The 22,062-nt window shown below is 39.4% G+C and overlaps 1 protein-coding gene across 3 annotated transcripts in view; it reads left to right on the top strand.

Annotated features, from left to right (window-relative positions):
• CRADD (CASP2 and RIPK1 domain containing adaptor with death domain) overlaps positions 1 to 21,842 on the top strand; it is a 175,673-nt gene extending 153,831 nt beyond the window's left edge. For all 3 annotated transcript variants that reach the window (XM_070409583.1, XM_070409584.1, XM_070409582.1), the window contains one exon: positions 19,702 to 21,842. In XM_070409583.1, coding sequence (XP_070265684.1) covers positions 19,702 to 20,003 — 302 coding nt within the window. In that variant the 3' untranslated portion in view covers positions 20,004 to 21,842. The remainder of the gene's footprint in view (positions 1 to 19,701) is intronic.
• The last annotated feature ends 220 nt before the right edge of the window (positions 21,843 to 22,062 follow it).

Genomic DNA, 22,062 nt, shown 5'->3' with positions numbered 1-22,062 from the left:
GTATTTTCCTTATCCTATTTGTAATAAAAAGTACAGTAGCTTAATAAAATGGACTATATAGGTTTTTTATATAGATTTATATAAAATTGGAAATTTAATGTCTCATGAACATTTGGTAGAGCTCACCTATAAAACCATCTGGGCCTAGGGCTCTTTAGCAAGGGAGAGTTTTGATTGCCATTTCAATGTATTTAATACTTTGGTCTATTCAATTTTCTATTTTTTCTTGCACTAATTTTGACATCTTATACATTCCTAGTAATGTATCACTTCATCTATATTTTTAAAATTTATTAGTATACTTGTGAGTGCTTATAGATGATTGATTAGTAAATGTTCACACCTCTCATTCTGTGAGAAGATTTAATTCTTTATCCTATGAGTCCTGTATTTGGCCACATGTCTTGCTTTGGTCAATGGAATATTAGTAGATTTGACCTGAGCAGAATCCTTAAATGTTTTTAAGCAGGGGTTAGCCTTTTAGTCCTAAAAAGTGGCTGTGCTAGAAGGGAAAGATCTCTTAGCTCAGCTGTTTTTTGTTTGTTTGTTTGGCCCAGCAAACGTGAAGCATATGACACATTGAGTAGTGACAGTGACTCACTGCAACAGTGAGTTGGGGAGGCTGGTGTAATTACCAGGCTCTCCAAAAGGAATGTGTACAGTTTTTTAAAGTGCTACCCATGTCCAACTGAGCCACTCTTATAAAGAATTCATATGTGCTTATAACATCTCCAGTTATGTCGCAAAATAACTAATGAAAAGGTGTTTTGTAGTTAAAAACCTTTCTGTTTTTCTAGATCCCTGACCTCAGATTTATCTGACTTTCCTAGCAGCTTGTTCACATCTCTGATGTGCCTCTTTTACTCCTTGGTGTCCAGTCTTTTATTTTATTTTATTTTTATTTTTATTTTTTAAAAAATATATATTTTATTGATTTTTTACAGAGAGGAAGGGAGAGAGATAGAGAGTTAGAAACATCGATGAGAGAGAAACATCGATCAGCTGCCTCTTGCACATCTCCCACTGGGGTTGTGCTCGCAACCCAGGTACATGCCCTTGACCGGAATCGAACCTGGGACCTTTCAGTCCGCAGGCCGATGCTCTATCCACTGAGCCAAACCGGTTTCGGCTTGGTGTCCAGTCTTTTAAGTGTGCTCTTGAACCCGGTATAGTTCCTCTTCTCAGGACACCATTAAGTTAGCCACATATCATAGGATACAGGGTAAAGAGAGAGGTATACAGGATGCTGGGCCTGTGAACTCTCCTTCACTCAGAAAACCTACTCCCAGCCAAGATGGATCATGGAGAGCTGTCCGCACAGAGATTCGAAAACTCGACTTGGAGGAACTTTTTGTTTTAAAACTATGATCAGTTACTGAGAAAGTATACATTGTGTTCTATTCTGTGCTCAGCATGGAGCTAAAGGTTGAAAAAGGAGAACATAGAAGTAGAAGTCTCTGCCTATAAAGAGCTTGGGAGACAGCAGTGTCATTTAAGAAAAAGAAAAGTTGTGTGAATATTTTAGACCTGATTCTAAATGCAGTAGGAATTGAAAAGGAGATTTTTAGGTTTGAGGCCAGAGCAGTAATCGATAGGTATGAGTGAGAGAGGAAGAGATAGTTGGAGAAGGAGAGGGGAACAATATGCTGCTTTCATTTATGTAGTGACCACAAAGGTGTGTGTATGTTGGGGGCGGGGGGGGGGGGGGGGCGGAGAGCAGAGTAGAGGTGAGGGGATGGGGGATGCGGGAGTGGGTATGTTCATTCCTTCAAATGGATCCCTGGCTTCATTGTGGTAGATGGGTTTGTCAGAGAATGTTGATCCTTTTCAAAATAGGTGAGTTTTAACTTCCCTGAGAATGTGATTAAAGGGTTGCATGAAATATTTAGGATCTATATAAGGGAGAACATGTTATCAGTATGAAAGGGTTTAACTCCTTGCTTAGAATTTTAAAAACTAGTTGAACATTCTTATGTCACAGTGTCTCATGGCTCTTAACCAGGGTAGTACTGCCTCACCCCAGGGTATGTGGACATGTGTGCTGAGGCTGGGCTGGGGGATGTTACTAATACTTAGCAGGTGCAGGTCAGTGAAGTTAAAGACCCAGCTAGGGAGTTTCCTGCCCGAATGCCAATGATGTAATTGTTGAGAAACACTGGACTTCCAAAACTTCAATCATTTTGGCTCTTCTTGTACAATTTTTGCCATATATTTGTACCACCTGTACTACTAATTTAACCCTTTTTTCCAGTTTTACTTTTTATTTTTAAATTTACTTTTCTTTTTGTTTACTTTTTTGTCATTCTATACCTGCTTTATTTACTTTTTACTTACTTATCTTAATCCTTGCAATCATGAGTTTTAAATGCTATTTATACTTTTCTAATTGTGTTAAAAATAGATAAATGACTGTTCAAATACAGCATGTTCACCCATGTGCCACCTGACATCATCTCACATACCACTAGTGGTATGCACATGGAGCTTTGAGAAACAGTGGCCAGATGGTCACAGTGGACTAACTTATAGCTTGACCTGATTTTATGTAATGTATCCTTGGGAGTTAGAACTTTCATTTTTAAGTAACTGCATATTCAGCAGAATTCACAAGCTAGAAGGGCCACATGAGGATACTTTCCCAGATAGAGGTCAGATGGCACAAACAGCTTTTACTTTGTGTACATTTGTTCTCCTTGGAAGACCCAATTTGCTCTTGGCTGGGTGTGTTTATGTGCCAGTTATCTTTGCTCCAGTCTATGTCCACAGACTACTAGCCATCTTCTAGTCATGGGGAAGTATTCACAAGGAGAATGTGGCCCTGAAAGTGTTGAGGAATGAGGGCAAATACTGTCCTCACTTCCAATTAATTGGTCAAAGCATATAATATTGCAGGAGTCAGAATGATGACAGAGAGTAGCAGGATCACAGATGCTCCCTCCCTGACACTCAATGAGCTGAACCAAAAAGCAGTTAAAACAAAAATATTCGCCAGCTGTAGGGAATGGCTCTAGGGTCAAGCCTTGGGCTGACCTGTGGCAGGGCCCCAAACAAGTCCCAGCCTGGAGGGCAGAGCTTTCCTAGCATAATTAAGCCTGACCTTGTAGCCCTCCCTAATTCCTTCCTAAGTAGCTAATTGGCTGTGGGAGGTGCAGCAATTGTTGCCAAAACAAGAACATTTGTATACATGTTAATCTACCCTTGTTTCAATCAGACTACAAAATAAAGCATCCGCTTGCAGGCTGGTCTTTTGTGTCTTCATCCAGGCACGGGAGCTCCACCGAGCCCCAGCTGTATTCTCTTGTCTGTCTTTTCTTCAATCCTTCACTGCCCCTCCTCAGGTTCACCCTTGGCCATGCTGGTACAGCACAGCCAGCAGCAACCAACCAACCAAAAAACCCCCACAGCTTTGTGATAGTCCATATACTTTGAAAAGTGGGAGATGTGAAGGAAACACCCCACCCTGACCCCTCAGAGGCAATCCTGGGAAAGGAAAGCAAGGGTTTCTACTAACACAGATCAGTTTGGAAAGAATCTGGCTCAAGAAGTAGACAGCCTCCATAAAGTCAGGAATTACCCTCAGCAGAGGCAGGAAGGCAACCCAGAGCAGGCAATCTCAGTCTCCATGCTGTTACAGAGAGAGACCATAGGAGTGAGTGCTAGCTTGCAAAAGAGAGAGCAGAATGAAGGAACCCCCAACAAAGGCAGGCGTAGTGATCCTAGCGCTCCTCTGGCAAAACACTGTGCAGAAAGCGTCAGCCAACATCAAATTATAGCTCAGAGGAGAACGATAACTGGTCCCCTATAGAGTGAGCAGAGTGTCAAGATATATCAACTTACTATAAGAGAGCAAACAGAAGTTTTGGACGGAGATACTCACATTAAGTATGTACAAGATGAAGATAAGTGTCATGACAACTATGGAAATACTGCAGCAGAGGAAGGAAAGAAAGGAACATGTTTGCAAAAAATAAATATAACCAACCCGGTCTGAGAGGAAACCCAATTCAAGAAAACTCAACCTCACAAGTATTTCATGCTATAGAAGAGCTCAATATCAAATCAATAGAAATAAAAACTCAATGTAGTTCTGATAAAACAGATTCTTTTTAAAATTTTATGTTTAATTGTGGTAAAATATACATAGCATGAAATGTACCATCTTTTGTATTTTTAGATGTACAGTTTGAGTGTTAAGTACATTTACATTGTGTACAACCAGAACTCTTCCTTTTATAAAACTGAAACTCTGTACTTATTAAAACAATGCCCCATATCTCCCTCCCCCAGTCCCTGGCAACAGTCATTCTTCTCTCTATCTCAATGAATTTGAATACTTGAGTGCCTTATATGAATGGAATCAGAGAATATTTATCCTTTTGTGACTAGCTTATTTCATTTAGCATAATACCCTCAAGGTTCATACATGTTGTAGCATGGGTCAGAATTTTTTGCCTTTTTATGGCTGCACAATATTCTAATGTATAATATACAATGTTTTGTTTATCCATTCATCCCTTGACAGACACTTGAGTTGCTTTCACTTCTTGGCTATTGTGAACAATGTTGCTATGAAAATGGATATACAAATAGCTCTTTGAGTCATTGCTTTCAGTTCTTTTAGGTATATAACCCAGGAGTAGAATTGGTGGATAGCGTGGTAATTTCATTTTTAATTTAACCACCATACATACTGTTTTCCATAGCAGCTGTACTGTTTTACATTTCCACCAACAGTGCACAAGATTCCAGTTTCTCCACATCATCATAACAGCTGTATTTTTAAAATAATTACTTTAATTTTAAAATTACAGTTTACATACAATATTATATTAGTTTTAGGTGTACAACATAGTGATTAGACATTTATACAACTTACAAAGTGATTACCCAAATAAGTCTAGTACGCATCTGACACCATTCATAGTTATTACAATATTATTGACTATATTTCCCATGCTGTGCTTTATATCTCAGTGACTGTTTTTGTAACTGACAATTTGTACATCTTAATCCCTTTCCCTTTTATACCCATCTCCCCAACCCCTTTCCCATCTGACAACTATCAAAATGTTCTCTGTATCTATGAGTTTGTTTCTGTTTTGTTTGTTTGTTTATTTTGTTGTTGTTTTTAGATTCCATATATACATTAAATCATATGGTGTTTGTCTTTCTTTGTCTGATTTATTTCACTTAGCATAATATCCTAGAAGTCTATCCATGTTGTTACACCTGACAAGATTTTATTCTTTTTATGGCTAAGTAATATTCCATTGTATATATGTATCACATCTTCTTTATTCATTCATCTATTGATGGACACTTAGGTTGCTTCCATATTTTGGCTATTGTAAACAATGCTGCAGTGAACACGGGGATGCATGTGACTTTTTGAATTAGCCTTTTAGATTTCTTTGGATAAATACCCAGAAGTGGAATTGCTGGGTCATGCTTTGTCTCTTGTTATAGCCTTTGTTTTAAAGTTTATTTTGTCTAAGTATTGCTACCCAAGATTTGTTGTTGTTGTTTTCATTTTCATGAAATATCTTTTTCCATCCCTTCACTTTCAGTCTGTGTGTGTCTTTTGATCTGAAGTGAGTCTCTTGTAGACAGCATATGTGAAGGTCTTGTTTTCTTTTTTGTTACATGCTATAACCCTAAATATTTCAAGAAAAATGATCTTAAGATATTTCATGACAATGAAAACAACAACAACAAACCTTGGCTCAGTGGATAGAGTGTCGGCCTGCAGACTGAAAGGTCCTGGGTTCGATTCCGGTTGGGGGCATGTACCTGGGTTGCGGGCACATCCCCAGTAGGAGATGTGCAGGAGGCAGCTGATCGATGTTTCTCTCTCATCGATGTTTCTTTTCTTCTTTTTTTTCTTCACTTTTAGTTCTTATATTTTATTTTATTTTTTTTTTTTAAATTAAATCTTTATTGTTCAGATTATTACATTTGTTCCTCTTTTTTTCCCCCATAACTCCCCTCCTTCCAGCTCCCACCCCACCCTCCACCCTCACTCCCCACCCACTGTCCTCATCCATAGGTGCACGATTTTTGTCGAGTCTCTTCCCGCATCTCCCACACCCCTTTTCCCCCCAAGAATAGTCAGTCCATTCCCTTTCTATGTCCCTGATTCTATTATAATCACCAGTTCATTCTGTACATCAGGTTATTTATTCACTTGATTCTTAGATTCACTTGTTGATAGATGCATATTTGTTGTTCATAATTTGTATCTTTACCTTTTTCTTCTTCTTCCTCTTCTTAAAGGATACCTTTCAGCATTTCATATAATACTGGTTTGGTGGTGATGAACTCCTTTAGCTTTTCCTTATCTGTGAAGCTCTTTATCTGACCTTCAATTCTGAATGATAGCTTTGCTGGATAAAGTAATCTTGGTTGTAGGTTCTTGGTATTCATCACTTTGAATATTTCTTGCCACTCCCTTCTGGCCTGCAAAGTTTCTGTTGAGAAATCAGCTGACAGTCGTATGGGTATCCCCTTGTAGGTAATTGAGTTTCTTTCTCTTGCTGCTTTTAAGATTCTCTCTTTGTCTTTTGCTCTTGGCATTTTAATTATGATGTGTCTTGGTGTGGTCCTCTTTGGATTCCTTTTGTTTGGGGCTCTCTGCGCTTCCTGGACCTGTAAGTCCATTTCTTTCACCAGGTAGGGGAAGTTTTCTGTCATGATTTCTTCAAATAGGTTTTCAATATCTTGCTGTCTCTCATCTTCTGGCACCCCTATAATTCTGATGTTGGTATGTTTGAAGCTGTCCCAGAGGCTCCTTACACTATCTTCGTATTTTTGGGTTCTTTTTTCATTTTGCTTTTCTGGTTGGGTGTTTCTCGCTTCTTCGCATTTCAAATCTTTGACTTGATTCTTGCGCTCCTCTGGTCTGCTGTTGGGAGTCTGTATAATATTCTTTATTTCAGTCAGTGTATGCTTACTTTCTAGTTGGTCCTTTATCACACCATCGAGGGTCTCATTAGATTTCCTGTACATCTCATCAAGTTTATCGACAGACTCTAGAAGCCTCTTGAGAGACCTCAAAAGTGTGGTTCTGAACTCAATATCCTCCCTTGATAGTTTTGTCCTGTTTCTTTGTCTCCGCATTTTTTACGCTTTCTTGGTACACCCCCTAGTGGTCTTTGTGCGCAGTTTTGTTGTAGTTAAGCCTTGATTGTTGTAGTTAATACTAGAGGGATTTGACCTCCAGGCCAACTGGCTGTGATAATCAGCTGTGTCTGCAGTGGAAGAACTTGTGTCCTCTAGGGAGGTGCTAATCTAGCCTTTGCCTGAGGCTATCCGGCAAATGCCTCTGTGCAGGGCTTGGGTGGGGAGGGTCCCAGGGGATCAACAGGGCAGAGGAGGGAGCAGTTATGGCTGCTCTCAGTCCATCCCCAGAGGCTCTGCCTCTCTGTCCCAGCAACAGCTGCAAACCTCGGAGGGACCATAGCCAGACAGTCCTGCTTCTCCCGTTTGAGTCTGGGTCCCTAGAGACTCGCCTGGATCTGGAGCTCAGAGTCTGAGGCTCCCTCCGGATTGAAACAGACAACCGCGCCCTCAGCCACCAGCCCGCCCTGCGCGCACTTCGCACCTTAGTATTTTACTTCAGCACTGCGCCTCCTCTGATTCTCGGTTCCTCCTAGTTGTAGAACTTCCACTTAGCCAGCCTTCCTGTGGTTCTGGATGATGTCCGTTCCATCTTTTAGTTGTATTTTTGAAGTGGTTGTTCGAGGCAGCAAACTCCGGCGTTAACCTATGCTGCCATCTTGGTTTTCACATTGATGTTTCTAATTCTCTATCTCTCTCCCTTCCTCTCTGTAAAAAAATCAATAAAATATATTTAAAAAATATATAAAAATGTTCATGCAATAAACATTAATATCTCAAGATAAACAATTTTAAATAGTATGATAATGTTACATGCAATAAATGATCTTACATATAATAATATTACATGCAATAAACATTAATATTTCAAGAATAAAAGGATTTAAGTATAACAATATTACCAAAACTGTACTAACATACTATGATATCACAAAAGTTGTAGGAAATTTTAAAAATCTGCAAATATCAGGATTACTTCTATTATATTCTAGAATATTTTTTCCCTTCTGGCTCTATTTTTTTCCATCAGTTTATGTTGTTCATTATATTCCACAAATGAGTGAGATCATATGATATTTATCTTTCTCCAGCTGGTTTATTTCACATAACATGATGCTCTCCAGGTCCATCCATGCTGTTGTGAATGTTAAGAGTTCCTTCTTTTTAACTTCAGCATAGTATTTCATTGTGTAGATGTACCACAGTTTTCCAATCCACTCATCTGCTGCTGGGCACTTAGGCTGTTTCCAAATCTTAGCTATGGTGAATTGTGCTGCTATAACCATAGGGGTGCATATATCCTTTTTGATTGGTGTTTCTGATTTCTTGGGATATATTCCTAGAAGTGGGATTATTGAGTCAAATGGGAGTTCCATTTTTAATTTTTGAGGAAAATCCATACTGTTTTCCACAGTGGTTCCACCAGTCTGCATTCCCACCAGCAATGATGAGGGTTCCTTTTTCTTCGCATCCTCACCAGCACTTGTCATTTGTTGATTTGTTGATGACAACCATTCTGACAGGCATGAGATGGCACCTCACTGTCCTTTTGATTTGCATCTCTTGGATGATTAGTGACTTTAAGCATGTTTTCATATATATATCTTGGCCTTCTTTATGACCTCTTTTGAAAAGTGTCTATTTAGGTCCTTTGCCCTTGTTTTCATTAGATTTTTTATCTTCCTTTTGTTAAGTAGTATGAGTTCCTTATGAATTTTTGAGATTAAACCCTTATCAGAGATAACATTGGCAAATATGTTCTCCCATGTAGTGGGCTTTCTTGTTGTTTTGTTGATGGTTTCTTTTGCTGTGCAGCTTTTTATTTTGATGTAGTCCCATTGTTTATTTTCTCTTTAGTTTCTATTGCTCTAGGAGGTGTATTGGTAAAGATATGCCTGCTATTTAGCTGCCTATGGATTCTTCTAAGATTTTTATGGTTTCCCATCTTACCTTTACGACCTTTATCCATTTTGAGTTTATTTTTGTGTATAGTGTAAGTTGGTGGTCTAGTCTCTCTCTCTCTCTCTCTCTCTCTCTCTCTCTCTCTCTCTCTCTCTCTCTCTCCCCCTCTCTTTGCATGTATTATATTTGTCCAATTTTCCCAACACCATTTATTGAAAAGACTGTCTTTACTCCATTATATGCTCTTGCCTCCTTTGTCAAATATTAATTGAGCATATGGCTTGGGTCAATTTCTGGGTTCTCTGTTTAGTTCCATGGTCTATATGTCTGTTCTTGTGTCAATACCAGGAGGTTTTGAGAACAGTGGCTTTGTAATATAGCTTAATATCTGGTACTGTGACCCCTCCAACTTTGTTCTTCTTTCTCAGAATTGCTACAGCTATTTTATTCCAGATGAATTTTTGGAGAGTTTGTTCTAGGTCTGTGAAATATTTTGTTGGTATCTTAATGGAGATTGCATTGAATCTATAGATTGCTTTGGGTAGCATGGACATTTTAATGATATTGATTCTACCAATCCATGAACACAGTATATTCTTCCATTTGTTTATGTCTTCCTCTATCTCTTTTTTCAAGGTCCTGTAGTTTTCCAAGTGTAGGTCTTTTTCCTCCTTAGACCTAGTTTATTCTTAGGTATCTTAATTTTTGTCTTGCAATGGTAAATGGGATTGGTTTTTTTAGTTTCTCTTTCTATGAGTTCATTATTGGTGTATAAAAAAAAGCCATAGATTTCTGGGTGTTAATTTTGTATCCTGCTACATTGCTGAATTCATTTATTAAGTCTCATAGTTTTTTGATGGAGTCTTTGGGGTTTTCCAGGTACAATATCATGTCATTTGCGAATAATAACAATTTTACTTCTTCTTTTCCAATTTGGTTGCCTTTTATTTCTTCTTCTTGTCTGATTGCTATGGCTAGCACTTCCAGTACTATGTTGAACAGGAGTGGTGAAAGTGGGCATCCCTGTTTTGTTTCTGTTCTTAGGGAAAATGGTTTTAGTTTTTGCCCATTGAATATGATGTTGGCTGAAGTTTGTCATATATGGCCTTTATCATGCTGAGATATGCTCCCTCTATTCCAACTTTGCTGAGAGTTTTTATCAAAAATGGGTGTTGGATTTTGTTGAATGCTTTTTCTGCATCTATTGATATGATCATGTGATTTTTGTCTTTCCTTTTGTTTATGTGATGTATCACGTTTAGTGATTTGAGAATATTGTACCAGCCTTGCATCCCTGGAATAAAGCCCACTTGATCATGGTGTATGATCTTTTTAATATATTGCCAGATGCACCTTGCTAATATTTTGTTGAGGATTTTAGCATCTATGTTCATCAGGGATATTGGCCTGTAATTCTCTTTGTAGTGTCTTTATCTGGTTTTGGAATTAGGATAATGTTGGCTTCATAAAAAAAGTTTGGAAGTGTTCCTTCCTCTTAAATTTTTCTGAAATAGTTTGAGGAGTATAGGTGTTAGTTCTCCTTTGAATATTTGGAAAAACTCCCCTGTGAAGCTCTCCAGACCTGGGCTTTTGTTTGGTGGAAGTTTTTTGTTTTGGGGGGGCGGGGGGTTGTTTTTGTTTTTGTTTTTTAAATTACTGCTTCTATTTCATCAGTTGTTATTGGGCTATTCAGGTTTTTTTATTCTTTCTGATTCCATTTTGGGAGATAGTATTTTTCTAGGAATTTATCTATTTCATCCACATTGTCCAGCTTGTTGGCATAAAGTTTTTCATAGTATTTTCTTATAACCCTTTGTATTTCTGTGGTGTCCATGGTTATTTCTCCATTTTCTTTTCTAATTTTATTTATTTGGGCCCTCTCTCTTTGTTTCTTGATGAGTCTTGCTAATAGTCTATCAATTTTGTTTATCCTTTCCAAGAACCAGTTCTTGGCTTCACTGATTTTTTTTTTTTTTAGTCTCTATGTTATTTATTTCTGCTCTAATCTTTATTTCCTTCCTACTTACTCTAGTATTTTCTTGTTGTTCTCTTTCTAGTTTTTTAAGTTGTAGGGTTAAATAGTGTATTGCTGATTTTTTTTTTTTTTTTTTGAGGCATGCCTGTAGTGCTATGAACTTCCCTCTCAGAACTGCTTTTGCTGTGTCCCAGAGATTTTGGGTTGTTGTGTGTTCATTTTTATTTGTTTCCAGGAAGTTTTTGATTTCTTTCCTGATCTTGTTGGTACCCCATTCATTGTTTAATAACATGCTATTTAGCCTCTATGTGTTTGAATGTTTTGGGGTGTTTTTACTATAGTTGATTTCTAATTTCATTCCACTGTGATCTGAGAAAATACTTCCTATGATTTCAATCTTCTTGAACTTGAAGAGACTTGTTTTGTGTGATAACATGTCATCTATCATTGTGAATTATCCATGTGCACATGAGAAGAATGTATGTTCTGCAGCTTTGGGGTGAAATTTTCTGTAAATGTCTATTAAATCCATCTGTTCCAGTGTGTCCTTTAGAGTCTCTGTTTCCTTGTTAAGTTTTTGTCTGGAAGTTCTGTCCAGGGAAATCAGAGTTGAGTTAAAGTCCCCTATTATGACTGTATTGTTGTCAATCTCTCCATTAAAGTCCTTTAGAAGTTTCTTTATATATTTAGGTGCACCTATATTGGGTGCATAAATGTTTACCAGGGTTATAACCTCTTGTTGGATCAATCACTTTAGTATTGTGTAGTGACCTCTATTTTCTCTTGTGATGGCCTTCATTTTAAAGTCTATTTTGTTGGATATAAATATTGCTACTCCAGCTTTTTTTCCCCCCATTTTCATGGAAATTTTCTTTCTATCCCTTCACTTTCATCCAGTGTGTGTCTTTGTTTTGAGGTAGGTCTCTTGTAGACAGCATATAATTGAGTCATGTTTTTGTATCCATTCAGCTACCCTATACCTCTTGATTGGAGCATTTACTTCATTTACGTTTCAGGTTATTATTGAGAGATATTTATTTATAGCCATTTTAATTCTATATGGCTAGGTTTTTCTAGGTTTCACTGTATGACTAGGTTTCTTCTCAGCAATCTCTTACAGCAATCCCTCTAGCATTTCTTGTAATGCTGGCTTGGTGGTGATGAACTCCATTAACCTTTTTTTTGTCTGGGAAGATCTTTATTTGACCATCTATTTTGAATGATAACCTTGCTGGATATAGTAATCTTGGTTTCAGATGCTTGCTTTCTATTACCTGTGTACTTCATGCCATTCCCTTCTGGCCTGTAGAGTTTCTGATGGGAAATCAGATGTCAGCCTTATGGGAACTGCTTTGTAGGTAACAGTTTTCTTTTCTCTTGCTGTCTTTAAGTTCTCTCTTTGTGTTTAACTTTTGGCATTTTAATTATGATGTGTCTGGCATGGGTCTGTTTGGGTTCTTCTTGTTTGGTGTTCTCTGTGCCTCCTGAGCTTGTGTGACTTTTTCCTTTACCAGGTTAGGGAAATTCTCTACCATTATTTCTTCAAACACTTTCTCTATTCCATTCTCCCTTTCTTCCTTTTCTGGCATACATGCTATCCTAATATTGTTACATTTCACATTGTCCCAAAAATCCCTTAAGCTATCCTCCTGTTTTTTAATTCTTTTTTCTTTTTGGTTCTTTTATTGAGTGATATTTTCAACTCTGTCTTCTAATTCACTGATTCTATCCTCAACTTCCCCTAATCTACTGTGTATTCCTTCCAATGTGTTCTTTATTTGTGTGATGTCATTCTGTATCTCAGACCTTTCTTTTTTTATAGTTACTATATCTTTTTTCATACTGTTGAGCATTTTTACCATCATTACTCTGAACTCTGATTCAGATAAATTTCTTATCTCTGCTTCATTTACCTCTTCTGGAGAATTCTCTAGTCCTTTCATTTGGGGGTTGTTTCTTTGTTTCCTCATTTTTGTTGTCTGTGTGGGTTTGTGACTGTGTATTAGGTAGACCCTCTACACCTCTCAATCTCTAGTGCAGGACAGTGTTAAAGGCTGTTTCTGATTAATTGGATCAGGCAAAGACTCAAACCTCCAGAGACTGCCTCTGTCTACAGACTCAGGATTCTGACTTGAATTGCCCCCAGGCAATCATCCTCAGGTGTAGAGAGAGTTTTATCAACAGGGTGGGGTGGTTGCTTCTGCCTGGAGGATAATTGTTATTTTTAATCTCTTAAGTAGCCTCATGGCAAGGTGTTTTCCAATAGGGTGTGTCAACTATGTTCCCCCCAGGCAAGGCAGATGTTTATGTGAGGGAATGACTCAGCCCAGGAAACTTGGGGTGTCTGCCTTCAGAGCTCTATCCCCTTAGTTCCCAGTCCTAGGTTCTGTTCTCACAGCTCCAGTCCACTTCACCCTCCCTTTGCCAGAGCAAAAGGTGGATGGCTTCATAGGGAATTTTTGTATGTTGGCCTTCAAAAAGGTGTCTGAACTTTCAGCTGCCACTCCCTGGCAGACAGCGCCCCCCCCCCCCCCCCCACTGCTTTTTACAGCTAGATGTTATGTGGGTACCCTCCTCAGTTTGGGGAGCCCAACTTGGGGATTATGTCCCAGAGTTCTCAGTTGCCTACTCCCTCCCCCCCCCCTCCCCCAACACACACACACACACACACACACACACACACACACAGCTGAGATATCTCTCCGGGACTTCAGTTGGTGCCTGTGGGCATCCGGCAAGCCCTTTGGTGCCTCCACCTCTCCTACCAGTCTCTATGGGTTCTCCACCTTCAGTCCTTGGGTATCAGGGTTCTCTCCTGTGAATTTTCCATTGATTATTCAGGAGCCTTTCCATATTTCCATTGTAATTCCAGCTTGTTTCTGGGAGCATGTCCGTGCAGTATCCACTTACTCTGCCACCATTTTTCAGGGTCTTGTTTTCTTATACATTCAGCCACCGTATGTCTTTTGATTGAAGCATTTAGTCCATTTACATGTAAAGTAATTGTTGATAGATATGTAGTTATTGCCATTTTATTATTCATATCTTTGATCTGTCTCTTCTTAAGGAAATTCCTTTAACATTCCTGTAATACTGGTTTGGTGGTGATGAATTTGTTTAGCTTTTCCTTGTCTGGGAAGCTCTTTATCAGTCCTTCAGTTCTAAATGATTGCTTTGCTGGATAGAGTTATCTTGGTTATCAATTAAATATTTCATGCCAATCCCTTCTGACCAGGTAAGTTTCTATTGAGAAATCAGTGAACAGTCTGTGGGAGCTCCCTTGTAGGTAAATAACTGCTTTTTTCTTTTTTTTTTTTAAGGATTTTTTATTTTATTTTTTTATATATTTTATTGATTTTTTACAGAGAGGAAGGGAGAGAGATAGAGAGTTAGAAACATCAATGAGAGAGAAACATCGACCAGCTGCCTCCTGCACATCTCCCACTGGAGATGTGCCCGCAACCCAGGTACATGCCCTTGACCGGAATCGAACCTGGGACCTTTCAGTCCGCAGGCTGACGCTCTATCCACTGAGCCAAACCGGTTTCGGCTAACTGCTTTTTTCTTGCTGCTTTTAAGATTCTCTCTTTGTCTTTAACTCTTGGCATTTTAATTATGGTGTGTCTTGGTATGGGCCTCTTAGGGTTCATCTTGTTTGGGATTCTCTGTGCTTTCTGGGCTTGTATATGTACTTCCTTTGCCAGGTTAGGGAAGTTTTCTGTCATTATTTTTTTTTTATAAAATATTATTTTATTTATTTATTTATTTATTTATTTAGTGATTTTTAGAAAGAGAGGGAAAGGGAGAGGGAGAGAGAGAGAGAAACATTGATGTGAGACACATCATTCAGCTGCCTCCTGCATGCCCCATACCAGGGATTGAGCCTGCAACCCAGACGTGTGCCCTTGACTGAGAATCAAACTGGCAACCTTTTGGTGCACAGGATGATGTCCAACCAACTGACCCATGCTGGCCAAGGCTTAAATTTTATATTTAATTAAAGTTTATATTCAATATTATTTTATGTTTGTTTCAGGTGTGCAACATAGTGGTTAGACAATCACATACTTTACAAAATGGTCCCCCTACACTGTCATTATTTCTTTATATAGGTTTTCAATCTCTTGTTCTCTTTCTCTTTTTCTTCTGGTATCTCTATGAAGCAAATGTTGGTACACTTAATGTCCCAGTAATCCCTTAAACCATCCTCATTTTAAAAAATGTTTTTTCTTTTTTCTGTTCTGTTTGGGTGTTTTCTGTTACCTTGTCTTCCAAATTGCTGATTCAGTCCTCTGCTTCATTTACTCTACTATTGATTTCTTGTATAGTTTTCCTTATTTCAGTTATTGTATTCTTAATTTCTGTTTGGCTATTTTATATGTTTTCCATTTCCATTTTTATGTTTTCTATATTTTTGTTAAAGTTCTCACTGATTACATCTTCTCTTCCCCTACATTTTTTTAACACCTTTATAACCAGTGTTTTAAACTCTGAATCTGATCAATTGCTTGTATCCATTTTCTTTAGTTCTTTTTCTGAAGTTTTGTCCTGTTCTTTTATTTGGAACATGTTTTTTTGTCTACTTATTTTGACTGATTCTTTGTGTTTGTTTATATGTATTAGGTGGTTCTGCTCTGTCTTCCATCTTGGTAGATTGATCTTATGTAGTAGATGTCCTTTGGAGCCCAGTAGCACAGTCTTCCTGGTCACCTGAGCCAGGTGCTTCAAGGGTGTCCTTGTGTGGGTTGTGTGTGGCCTCCTGTTGTAGTTGAGTCTTGAATGCTGTTGGTACATCAGTGAAAGTACTTGATCCTCAGGCTGACTTGCTGTAAGGTATGGCTGTGACTACATCGATGAGCTGTTGTGCAGGGGCTAACCCCATGGAGCCTGATTCATTTTAGCAGGACTCTGGTACCTGTTGAGTCCACTCTTTGGGTTGGTCATTTGTAGAGCTAACTGGGTAGTATTCTGGGCTGGTCTGAAGCCAGCCACCGGGTATGTTGGTTCTGGGCCTCTTAGGAGGGGCTCTGGTGCAGGCCACTTCAGCCACTTCCTATGCCTAGCCTGGGGCTTCCTAGCTTGGCCACACTGAGGCCAGACACTGCTTGTTTGGGATTTTTGAGCCTTTGAAAAATTTTAGAAAAGTTCATAGCTTAAGCTGAGACTGGCCATTTGTATGGAAAAGCTACTTAAAGCAGATTGGACATGCCTGAGAGTTGGGTAGGACAGGGTCTCAGGGAATCACCAGGACAGGGAAAATGGTATTAGCCATTTTGGTAGAGATTCAGACCTGTTTCCCACCTGTGCCTACAGACTGTGTTGTGGGAGGGCTCAACACAGGAACAATGTCCTCTGCCAGCACTTCTGTCTGGGAGAAAGCTGCCTCTCCAGCCCTCGCCCTGACGCTGGACAAGTCTGTTTCTCCCAAAGCCAGATGAGTCAGTTCCTCTCCTATGTTCCTGGTGCCTTTTGAGCTACTGCCCCTATGCTGGAGCTCATAGCTAGTAAGTCCATGAATGGGCCCTTTAAGAGGAATGCCTGGTACACCAGCAGCCCTCTATCTTACTCAGCTGCAATCCTCGCTGGTTTTCACAGCCAGAAGTTATGAGGGCTTCTCTTCCCAGCACTAGTACCCTGGGCTGGGGAGCCTTAGGTGGGGTTGGGATCCCCTTATTATTTATGGGGAGATCTTCACAGCCAAGTTATCCCTCCTGTTTCTTAACCACCACTCCATGGTTGTGGGACCAGCTCATTTTGTATCTCCACCCCTTCTACTAGCCTCAACATGGCTTCTTTTTATCCTTAGTTATAGGACTTCTGTTCAGCTAGTCTTTGGCTTGTTGCCAAGAATGATTGTTCTATAGTTTAGTTGTAAGTTTGATGTGGTTGTGGTAGGAAGCCAGCCCAGCATTTACCAACTCTGCCATCTTCTTTTTGATAGTAGCCATCCAATGAGTGTGAAGTGAAATGGGATTTGTAAAAGATTGATTGAAGAGCCAGAAAAGAAATTGAGAACAAAATACAAGATTTGAGCCATAAAACAAACAAACACACACAGTGTAGAATCAAATGAGTGGCCTGGGGAAAGGCCGGAGCTCATCACAGGGAGTGAAAGCAGTAAGAGGGAAAATGATAGTCCTCTTGTGGAGAATAGGCAAAGCCATACACCATATGAAGCAGAAAAATAATGCAAAGATATGATAAGAATGCCCTGGCTAGTGTGATTCAGCAGTTAGAGCATCAGCCTATGCACTGAAGGGTAGTGTGTTCAATTCCCAGTCAAGGGCACATACCTCTGTTGCAGGTTCCATCCCCGGCCCTGGTCAGGGTGCATGCGGGAGGCAACCAATCAATGTGTCTCTCTCACATCAATGTTTCTCTCTTTCTCTCACCCTCCCTCCCTTCCACCATCACTAAAAATTATTGGAAAAAATATCTTCAAGTGAGGATTAACAACAACAAAAAAGATATAAGAAGAAGATTTTTCTGAAAGGAAGAACTAAATCTTTGGTCACATGGTCATGCCACATGTGCAAAAAGGAGAAAGAAAATGACCAAGTTATGCCCTAATCTAAAGCTTCAGTACTGTAAACTCCAGACAGAAAAAGCAAGTTTATAAAATGGGGATATCAAGTTGGTTTCAGAATTCTCCACACCAATGTTCTCTACCATGAAATATGAGCAGGATCTACAAACTCATAAGAAGAATAAAATCATTAAAATTACATAAAATTGTATTAATAATTTGAAAGAATAATATTAAAACAATATAATATGAACATTTTAAATAAATATAATTTACTATTTGGCAGTGAAGGAATAAGCAGACTGTCTTGATTTGAAAGAACTAAAGGAAGATAGTAACCATGAGCATTTTCTCAGAAAAATCGCCTTATGATGAATTTGACCCAAAGATTTAAATCAAAAGAACAAACTCAGGCATAAAAATTCCATGGTGATAAAACAGTAACAAAAAACCATGGGTGACCATTCAAGCCATTATAATGTAGTTTTAAGACTAAACAACTGGGGAAGGGAGTATTATTCTTACAGAAGCATGTAAATGTTATGCACCTGGCAAAATAAAATGAGGTAAGCAACAAAAATCAAGAGGTGTGAAGAAAGGGAGAGGAAATATAAAGTATTCATTATAGAGAATTAATGTTAAAATATGCAATATATCTCTTAAATTTTCATAAACTTTTCTCAACATTGATTCTTGTGTGTGTGTGTGGTTTGCATGTGTTTTAAGCATTTTAACTGCAGGTCAGAAAGCCATTTAGTTTCTCTTTTCTTCTTCTTCTGTTATATTAAAAAATTTAAATAACTCTTAGAAAAATAGCTGTTAGATTATTCTTCTAACAGTATATGTCCAAAATTATGTTCAACAACTGTGAATACAATGGTGGGATATTGGATGATTTGTTTTCTTCTTTGTACTTTTTTGAGTTGCTTGAATTTTTGAATGTGCCCATATTTTTTATAAAAGTCATAAAATTAATACTGTTAATATAAAATACTGGTCAGTGGTATCATTTTTCTAATTGCTACTTAGTCATTTTTTAAAAAAATTATAATCTTGATAAACACCAGAAAGAGCCCTTGACAATAATTTTACAACTCATGCCAAAGGCAGGTGAGTGGAAAACATTATCTATTCTAATAAGATACCTTTTGTCTTCTTATCTATAATAATAAAAGCATAATATGCTAATTAGACCGGCCAACCTTCCAGACAAAGCCAGGGCTGTGAGGGCTGAGGCAAGCCGCCGCAACTGCAACTGCGAGGGCCAAGCCTCTTGCACAAATTTCATGCATCGGGCCTCTAGGTGACTTCATAAATCAAAACAGTGAGCTGGTGAGTGTGAAGTGGGATTGGCCTGTGATGCTGGTGACAGAAAATGCAGTACAGTGTGCTATCGTGCAGATGTCTGAGCCAGGAGTGTGGAGACCCCACTTCTAGTCCTGGCCTAACGAGTAACCAGCACCATAATTGAGGATGTTTGGAGTCCTCAATCTCTGCACTTTGCTACAGTGAACTTCATTCACTTTTTTGAATGCACCATGTTCTCCTGCCTCAGGGCTTTTTCACAATGCAGTCTTTTTCTGCACAGAGTGCATTATACACACCTTTCCTTTCCCTTCACTGGTGATGTTCAAGTTTGTCAACAGAGGGTAGCTGTTCTATTTGGCAGGTTATCCTCCAGCACTAGCCAGTCCTGCAGGCCACAGTGTCACCCCTGTGCCCACTGGCCAGTGTTAGAGGGAACTGGGGCCCCTGCAGGCATCCTCACATTTTTCCAGAACCCTCTTTTTAGCTTCTCCAGTAAGAGAGATGGAAGTGAAAACAGCATGTTTACAAAGCAGTATGTGCGATATAATACTAAATGTTTGTTTTACATAGAGGACTGAAAGGAAATAGATCAAATCAATTGGTTTCTCTGGTGAGATTTCTAGTTATTTTTATTTTCTTGTTTACAAATTTTCTGTAATAAATGCTGAATTTTCATAGATGCTGAATGGTGTTTCTCAAGCCCCTATCTATGGCTTTGTAGTGAGCACCCCCCAAGAAGACTAGGAAAAATCGGTCCCTGATATTTGGAAATGTACGTCATTCTCCCCATGTTTTCCATTCTCTCCTCCCCCCATCCCCCACCCCATGATGTTTTTTCTTGCTCTTTTCACGTTGGTGTCTTTCTCCTCCCCAGGTAACCAGGTAACTGGAATCCCTGCACACATCCTCAACAGCTCCCCATCAGACCGGCAGATTAACCAGCTGGCCCAGAGGCTGGGCCCTGAGTGGGAGCCCATGGTGCTGTCTCTGGGACTGTCCCAGACAGATATCTACCACTGTAAGGCCAACCACCCCCACAACGTGCAGTCGCAGATGGTGGAGGCCTTCGTCCGCTGGAGGCAGCGCTACGGGAAGCAGGCCACTTTCCAGAGCTTGCAAAGGGGCCTCCAGGCCGTGGAGGGGGACCTCTCCATACTCCAGCACATGCTGGAATGATGGTGCCTCCATCAGCCCTCTGGGAAGTGTGTCCCCAAGTCACATGTGCCCTGGGCAGGTAGTACTTGTGTGTGTGTGTGTGTGTGTGTGTGTGTGTGTGTATGTGATTTCTTCTTAATGATCCTTAGATGAAAGGAGAAAATGGGATTTCCACTTGACATTACCTAAAAGGCTGGATTGCTCAGATCTTCAGATTTCCCACACTGGCTTGACAATTCATTGTTTTCAATTGCTCAAAGACTGCATTGTCTTCATTGTTCAGGTTTTAATTCTGTGGTTACCTTTTAATAGACTGGCAAAACATAGTGGCTCCAAAGCTATGCTGTGTTATCACATTACATGCAGGTGTCCTATCCATAGATCATCCGCTTTGCGTTGCCTGGGAACTGAACTGTGGACTTTGCTGTTTATAATGATGATGATAATAAGAAGTGAATTACTATATACAATGTGGCCCTTTCATGAGAAAGTGTTGTTTGTTTTTCTTCATTCTTGTATTGCGTAAGTTAAGAGTGTAAATTTATAGAAGTTGTTTCTCTGGAACAGAATTGATAGCAACAAGAAAATGGCTACTTTCTTCAGTCAAGATAAATAGCTCTGGCAAGGTGTCTGCATTAAATTTAAGACACTAAAGCCTTCTGCAAAGACCAGTTCAAGTACCAGCATGTATTCCTGAGCCCTTCACCTCTGAAAGATTGCTTAAGAAAATCCTGTACCATTTATTTAAAGGATTTAGTCCGGCAACAGAAGGAGGTGTAGTCTTTCCATCGAAGCCCTGATGATTGAAGTGTTATGCTCTTAAGGAGTATGATTTAGACTTCTGTCCTTTTACTAAAAACACATGTTATTTGCCAAATGCTTTACTGTTTCAAGGCTTTTCATATATGGGATCTCATTTGGACCTCACAAAGATCCTGTGAAGTAGTTGGCCAAGAGGGGTGAGCTGCCCCCTGCAGGGAGATTAAGTGATTAGCCTGCTGAATGAGCTCGAATGTGTGCTTTGGAGCACTGTTCCCATGTGTCCTTTGCAACGGCTCAGGCGGCTTCTCCTCTCTCATACATGCTCATTGAAGAAACTCCGAGTCCTGCTCTCTGCCTGCTAGCAGCATCGCCCTGGATAAGTTAATTCACTTCTCTAAGCCTCTCAGTTTCCTCCTTTGTAAAATGAGGAAATGATTGTTCCCACCTCCAAGATGTTTGGGATGATAAAGGGAATAGTGCTGCCTTGTCCATAGTCACCTCTTGGGAACCTGCTGCTGTGGCTGAACCTGGGAGCAGTTCACAGATAAAGCTGCGCAGTGGCTAACACTGAGCACACTGTAGGAAGTGCCACCCTGCTTCTTGCTAAGCTTTAAAATGTGATGTGATTGTATTAACTCTACAATGGGTCCAATCAAGGGAGCGACAGGTGAACATCCCAATTTGTGATCTGAGCTTCTGAATAATCAGAGAATCTATTGCTTAATCCTAATCTAACTCAGGATGTTTCAAAGGGAAAAAATTATACTTTTTATCTCTCTCCATTCTGGGTTCAAAGTGCATAGAGTAGTGGACTTGAGCATGAAGTGGATCTCACAATGATGACAGTGGTGTGTTGATAGCATCCTTTTGGATGTCTGGCAACTATATTCCCTTTACTAAAAAAGGTCAGTTATTTCACAGTTCAACAAACAGTTCAGAAGAATTGTCTACTGGTTTCATTAGCGCTAATTTTCCATTTTGTAGCCCAGCCATTAATTCATTATCTTGTAAAAGTCTCATACTTTTGTCCCCATCACTGCATCCAGTGATAAGACTGTATTTCTTTGGTATCTTCAATAAACTGCTTGTCATTTTGAACCATGGACTTGTTATGTTGTTGCTGTTTATCCCCTGAGTTTGCTAACAGAGAGTTGCTTTGGCATTCGCTCACACCAGATTTATATATGAGAGAATATATCTGGGCTCTGTTGTGTCTGACTAGATGGCATTTTAGAAGTGGTCAGATGATTAGCTAAGTCATGTTCCTGCCATTTGCAAGGAGTCTGTCATGTACTAAGACACTCTCTGCTCTGTGAGC

This window comes from Myotis yumanensis, unplaced genomic scaffold (assembly GCF_028538775.1).
Source record: "Myotis yumanensis isolate MYYU_CA2020_CCGP unplaced genomic scaffold, mMyoYum1.0.hap1 SCAF_3, whole genome shotgun sequence".
Taxonomy (NCBI): Eukaryota; Metazoa; Chordata; class Mammalia; order Chiroptera; family Vespertilionidae; genus Myotis; species Myotis yumanensis.
This window is presented reverse-complemented; position numbering and strand designations above follow the sequence as displayed.